Raw genomic sequence first — 6,729 nt, 5'->3', positions numbered from 1 at the left:
GTGGTGAGAGGAGGGGAGAGGGCGTGGAGCGCTGTGTAAGAAGACGAAGGAGGAGGAGGAAGGGTGGTGGGGGTCTTTTATATATATATATATATATATATTTTAAAAAATATATATTTGTTATATATAAAAATAGTACATATATATTTTTTACTTTTTAAAAAAATATATATAAAAATAATATGTGTGTTTGATTACTTTTTTTACAAAAATTATAATTTCTTATGTGACAATGACATGACACTGATGTGACACTGATTTGGCAATGACGTGGGGCATGTGCACTTCACTTTCCGTAGTGAGAGTGGTATAATATTTTTAGGATGGTAAAAAATTCACTTTAAAGTTATTAAGTTGGTATATAATTGCCCGACTAGTTAAGGATCTAAAGTAAATTTTGACTGCAAATTCAGGGGTGATTCGATGTATTTTCTCTCTAAATAATAAATAAAAAAACACTTCTTTTTACTAGAAACTCCTTGTATCACCTTCTATTTAAATGCTAAAAACAACTTATAATGCTACTAAAAATACTAATTTCTTCACAAAAACTTTCATCCTCTAAAGTAAGTGTCTTTAATTAATTACCATTTTTAAGAAAAAAGAAACACTTTTGGGACTTTTTAGAAGCTTGACCAAAACAAATTATAAGTAGATACATTGACAATGTGACCTTTTTTTATTATATATAATTAAATCACTTAGTAGGTAATTACAAGTAAATCTCTTTATGATATTAATATTAAAGATTCACTTATTGTTAAATTTTATTTATCAATATTTATAATTTAAATCCACTACTTATATATATGTGTTCTTTAATTTGTTTTTGTGTTGTAGTTCTAGTAGAGAAAATACTTCGACTTCAGCCAAATGTGAAAAAATTATTCCTTTTAGTAAGAGCTTCAGACACAAAATCAGCCAAAAAACGTTTTAATGACGAGGTAAATTATACTATTTACTTTCTTTCTTTTAGTTTATTATTTTATTGCTTCTTCCATTTGATTAGAGAATACAATTAAATGAATATATATTTTATATTAAGGGTGTATTCGGTACGAAGAAATTTTTATTTTACAACAATAAATAAGTTTCTTATTTATTTTTTTGTGTTCAATACATTAGTAAAAAATATTATTCGAAATATATATATATATATATAGACTAGCCGGCTTATGCCGTGCTACGCACGGCCCAATGTTGATCCTTAAAATTTTTACGTTATGTATAATTCTATCATTTAATTAAAAACTTTATTTGTTTGGTTGATAAATTCTAAATTAGACATATTATATTTAGACTGATGAAATTTGCATAACGATATTTTAAGTTGTTAAAACTTTTGTGTATTGATAGTCGATTATATTTTTAAAATAATTTAAGTTCTTAATTATTGTGATTTATAAAATTTTTTTTCTATTCTACTAATTAGAAGTGACATAGTAAAATTATTGTAAAAAGTCCTTGTGAATTTTTTTTTAAGTGGCTCCATATAAGACGTCATGTTAATTTTAAACATCAAAAATTAATTTATCATTTTACGTCTATTTTAACTTTTTTATTAAATATTATTAATTTTTTAATACTTAGATGACTTATAATAATTAAATATGGGTAATTTAGTAAAATAACGATTGAAGTAGTTGAAACAGTCATGTCATAAATATCTATTTTCATTTTTGTTAAATATAATTTTTTTTAATATGTAAATGACTTATAATAATTATTTAGGGGTAATATAGTAAAATCACGATTGAAACAGCTGAACCAGACATGTCAAACATGAGCAGTCTGCTTCAACTACTTATTGTGACTTCCTATATAGGATACTAATAATATAAAAAAATTTTCAATGCTTAAATAACCATAATAAGTAATTAGGGATGATATAGTAAAATCACAATTGAAGCCGTGAAGCAGACATGTATTAAAAGTGATATAGCATAATAACTATAAGAAATTACTTGTGAAAATAACTTAAGTGAGCCTCATATAAAATGTCAAGCTAATTTAAAACATCAAGAGTTAATTTATTATTTTATGTCTATTTAATTTTTTTATTAAATATTATTAATTTTTTGATACTTAGATGACTCATAATAATTAATTAGGGCTGTTATAGTAAAATTACAATTGAAACAGCTGAAATAGACATGTCAGAAATATTTATTACTTATTTGTATTAAATATTATTAATTTTCTAATATGTAAATAACTTATAATAATTAATTAGGGGTGATACAGTAAAAACACGATTGTAGCAGCTGAAGCAGACATATCAACTCGCTGCCTGCTTCAGCTGCTAAACTGCCTCTGTAAATAAGAGAATATATATATATATATATATATATATATATATATATATGTGTATATGTGTGGGGGGGGAGGGGGGAAGGTCGATACAGAGTATGGTAAAAATGAGGTGTGTGCTGGAGGCTGGGTGGGAAAGACATGTACATTCAATATAAAATGTCACTTGTGAGATTTGTTTTCTCAGCTTTCACTATATATCAAAGTTATTTTTTTATTTTTTGAGAAACTTATTTTCTAGTAAAAATATTTTTAAAAAAATTTCACTATCCGAAAATGAAAGATTTTAAAAATATTTTCTGTTGAAAAATCATTATTGTGGTGGGGGTTTAGACCTACCTGTCAATGAACACTTACAGAGTGGATTACAAGGAAATGCATTCAGTGTATATAATTAATGTATAATTATTATACATATAGAGAGAGAAAGTAGAATATTTTATAAGCTGAATGAAAATGTTAAGATCCCTAATTATTTACAATCAAGAGATTAATATCATGCAGAATATTTTACATTATCTGATCACCTAGATAGTTGTATATATATAATATATGGAACTTGTTATTTCCTCATATAAACAATGTTGAAAAGTTCGAGATTACAAGCAGGGGTGATACAAGGGGTTATTAGAATGTCCTTTATAGCGAAAATATATTATAAAGAAAATGTTTGGTTTTCATCCTGAACTATACACGAAATTGCTGAGATATATTCGAACTTTAGGAGGATTCTATTATCCCTGAACTAATTAAATCATATTTTTGGCAATCTTAGTGCCTACGTGACACATATGTGTGCCTACGTAGATCTTCAGTGTGTTGTTTCACTGATGTGTCACGTAGGCACTAACGTTACCAAAAATACAGTTTTAATTAGTCCAGGGGTAACAGGATCTTCCTAAATTTCGAGTGTATCTCAATAATTTCATATATAATTCAGCGTGGAAATAGAGCATTTTCGTATATTGTATTATATAAGGTCTCTACAAATGATCATTTGATTATACATAATATATTTTAAATTCACATGATTTCTTTTTGGTAATTTCACTTCTTTCTAGATTGAATTGCTTTAATGAAAAAATTGCCTCTTTCTTTTTGATAATAATATAAAGACAACTGTTCTCTGGTAAATGTCCATGTTAAATTTTATGTTCTTTCTTTCATGTTTCCAGAAAAGAAATTATTGTTTTGCAATTTTTTTCATACAGGTTATGCAGACTGAATTATTTATTGTTCTAAGAGAAAAAATAGGTGTAAATAATCTAAATTCTCTCATAGAAGAGAAAGTATTTCCAATTGCTGGTGATATTTCATTTGAGGATTTTGGAATTGAAAATTCAGAGATGAAAAATGAAATGTTCAAAGAAATTGACATAATCATAAACTCAGCTGCAACTACTAGATTTGATGAGAGGTATATAATTCATATGATTAATGTATTTAATATTAATGTAAAACATAAATTTATTTATAATAATTTCTTTTTTTTTTCTTCTTCTTCTTGTAGATATGATATTGCAATGAATATCAATGTCCAAGGTGCTGTTAATGTCCTCAATTTTGCTAAAAGATGTGTAAATGTGAAGATTATTATTCATGTATCAACTGGTCAGTGTTCAAATTGTTTTTTCATTTATTTCTTTATTTGGAAATAATATAATTTTAAATTTCTCATTTTACTCTTAATTAACAAATCAATTTATAGCCACATAAATGTCTACTACTTATTTTAGACCACATATTTCTCACGTCTTTCTTTCTTTTCTTAAACAGCCATTATAGTTACAGGTCCCGCAGAAACAAAATATTTTGACTTAAACTTTATGTTTGTGTTAAAAAAATCCAGTTAATATATATGTATATTAAAAGGAAATGTGATCCTAAACCCTTAGATTAAATTTTTTAAATACGCCTCTAAATCTGAATTTGATCAAATACGTTGTCACATAAATTAAAAAAGATAAAATATATATTATTATTGTTTTTCCTAAGTTTTTTTTTTTTTGATGAAGAACTAACCTTATAATAATTAATTTAATTCAATGTCATTATCACAACTTATATTTGTGGGGAAGGTGAATGAGTTATACAGGAGAAATCATTCATTTTGATAATATGTTGCTAAATTGGTTTAACGATGAATTTTGTTGTTTATCTATAAAATTTATCTTTCATTAATTTTTATTTTGTATCAGTATAATATTTTATTTTAAGACCACAAAATTTAGAGATTTTTATTACTTTCTGAAACTCTGCATCTAATTAAACTAAGACACAAATTAAAACAAGTAAAAATAACATAATTCCCAACAGTTTGGAGTTTAATTGCAGAAAATTCTGACATTTTGCATAATTATTGAAAATCTCGATTTTGGATCTATCGAGATACATAATTAGCTCTTGATACATCCAACGAAGATATATTTTTTCCTCTATAAATATACATAATTATCTTTCAATATATTTTTCCCATATTGGATCTATCGAGATACTTAATATCCAACGAAGATACATTTTTTCCTTGTAAAGATACATAATTAGCATCCGATACATTTTTTTCAATTTTAAATCTGTCGAGATACATAATTAGATCCACGATACATTCAATGAAGATACATAATTAGTTGAAACTTTTGTAATTACTTTATAAAAATGGAAATTTATTTAAATATGGTAAGTTAATGTGTACATTTATGTTTTTTTTCTTTTAAAACAAAGTGAAGTTAATATTTCTCATTATCTATCACATGTAGCTTATGTTTGTGGGGAAGGTGAAGGAATAATACAAGAAAAATCATTCACTTTGGGTGAAACACTAAACAAAAATTCAAAATTAGACATTGATGTTGAGAAGAAAGTGATAGAGGAAAAACTCAAAGAACTTGAAGCTCAAAGATTGACAAGAAAAGAAGTGACAATGGCCATGAGAGATCTAGGCATTCAAAGGTACTTTTGCAAAAAGACTCAACTCTTTGACATGATATGACAAAGATTACAAATTTCATATTTTAAACAAATATATGAGATAAGCATTCGGTACCCTAGAATTGTGGTCAAAGTTGTTATGACACAGTCCAACTTCACAGGGATTCTACTATCCCTGAACTCAATTTTAACGTACTTTTGTCATCCTTTTGGATGCCTTATTTCTGTTATTTCATCTTGTTTCATGTTGCATGTTTTATTATGATCTTAGTTACCGTCTCTGTGTCTTGAGCGGGGGCCTATCGGAAACAACCTCTCTACTTCTTCAGAGGTAGTGGTATAGACTGCGTATGCTTTACCCTCCTCAGACCCCACTTAGTGGGAATTCACTGGGTATGTTGTTGTTGTTGTTTATTACCCTTTTGTGCTGACATGACACCTTTATTACATAAAAATGAAGCCCACGTCAAAGGTGCCACGTTAGCTAAAAAGGGTGACAAAAATACGCTAAAATTGAGTTCAAGGAAAAATAGGATTCCTGTAAAGTTGGAGTGTATCGTGACAAATTCGGTCATAATTCAGGAGGTACTACACGCTTTACTCTAGATTTATCTATAGATATTCTTTAAATCAGATGACAATTTTTTTTTTTTTAAAGTAACCATATACATAACTTAAATTCAATCTTTTCGATGATGTAATAATTATTTTTATAATATTGATATTTTAGGGCAAATTTGCATGGGTGGCCAAACACATATTCCTTCACAAAGGCAATGGGAGAGATGCTTTTAGGACACTTAAAAGAGAATCTACAACTTGTTATAATACGTCCAACAATTATTACTAGCACTTATAAAGAGCCATTTCCAGGATGGATCGAAGGAGTGAAGTAAGTAAATCACCAAAATTCGTAAAATCAAATTCCGAAATATACATTATTTTATCGGACAATTATCTATTTGTATCATTCGGCCATCTAGTTATCAACAGGACAGAAGTATACACAAGATATACACTATCAATATATATGAGTGAAAAAAACAAAAAAATATTCATGATCTCTTATATATTTGTATATAATTTTGCAATTACAGAACAGTGGATTCTTTTATTTTGGCATATGGTAAAGGTGTATTGAATTTCTGCTTTGGTGATCCAAACTCAAAAATTGACATGGTATGTGCTCATTCTATTCTATGTACATCTTATGGTACTATTAATTTTATGTCAAAATATATTTTTGGTTGTTTATTTTAGAGAAAATGACATACTTTGATATTTTAAAATAATAATTTTTTTATTTTACCTTTAATAAGAAAGTCTTTTAGTTGTATAAATGCTATGATATGCTTACAGCTACAAGTTTAGAAAATGCTTACAACTAGGGTATACATAGGTCGGGTTGGTTTGGTTTTCTATTGAAAAAAAAATCAAACCAATTATGTCGGTTTATTAAAACTATAAACCAAATCAAACCAACATAAAATC

The 6,729-nt window shown here is 26.9% G+C and overlaps 1 protein-coding gene across 1 annotated transcript in view; it reads left to right on the top strand.

The window, feature by feature from the left end:
• The window catches only part of LOC107848361 (fatty acyl-CoA reductase 3), a 14,685-nt gene that overhangs the window by 2,069 nt on the left and 5,887 nt on the right, over positions 1-6,729 (top strand). The window contains exons 2-7 of the mRNA XM_016693119.2: positions 841-944; positions 3,522-3,727; positions 3,821-3,921; positions 5,067-5,259; positions 5,969-6,130; positions 6,336-6,417. Coding sequence (XP_016548605.2) covers positions 841-944; positions 3,522-3,727; positions 3,821-3,921; positions 5,067-5,259; positions 5,969-6,130; positions 6,336-6,417 — 848 coding nt within the window. The remainder of the gene's footprint in view (positions 1-840; positions 945-3,521; positions 3,728-3,820; positions 3,922-5,066; positions 5,260-5,968; positions 6,131-6,335; positions 6,418-6,729) is intronic.

This window comes from Capsicum annuum, chromosome 11 (genome assembly GCF_002878395.1).
Source record: "Capsicum annuum cultivar UCD-10X-F1 chromosome 11, UCD10Xv1.1, whole genome shotgun sequence".
NCBI lineage: Eukaryota > Viridiplantae > Streptophyta > Magnoliopsida > Solanales > Solanaceae > Capsicum > Capsicum annuum.
The sequence above is the reverse complement of the archived record's forward strand: the minus strand, read 5'-3'. Positions and strand labels throughout refer to the sequence as shown.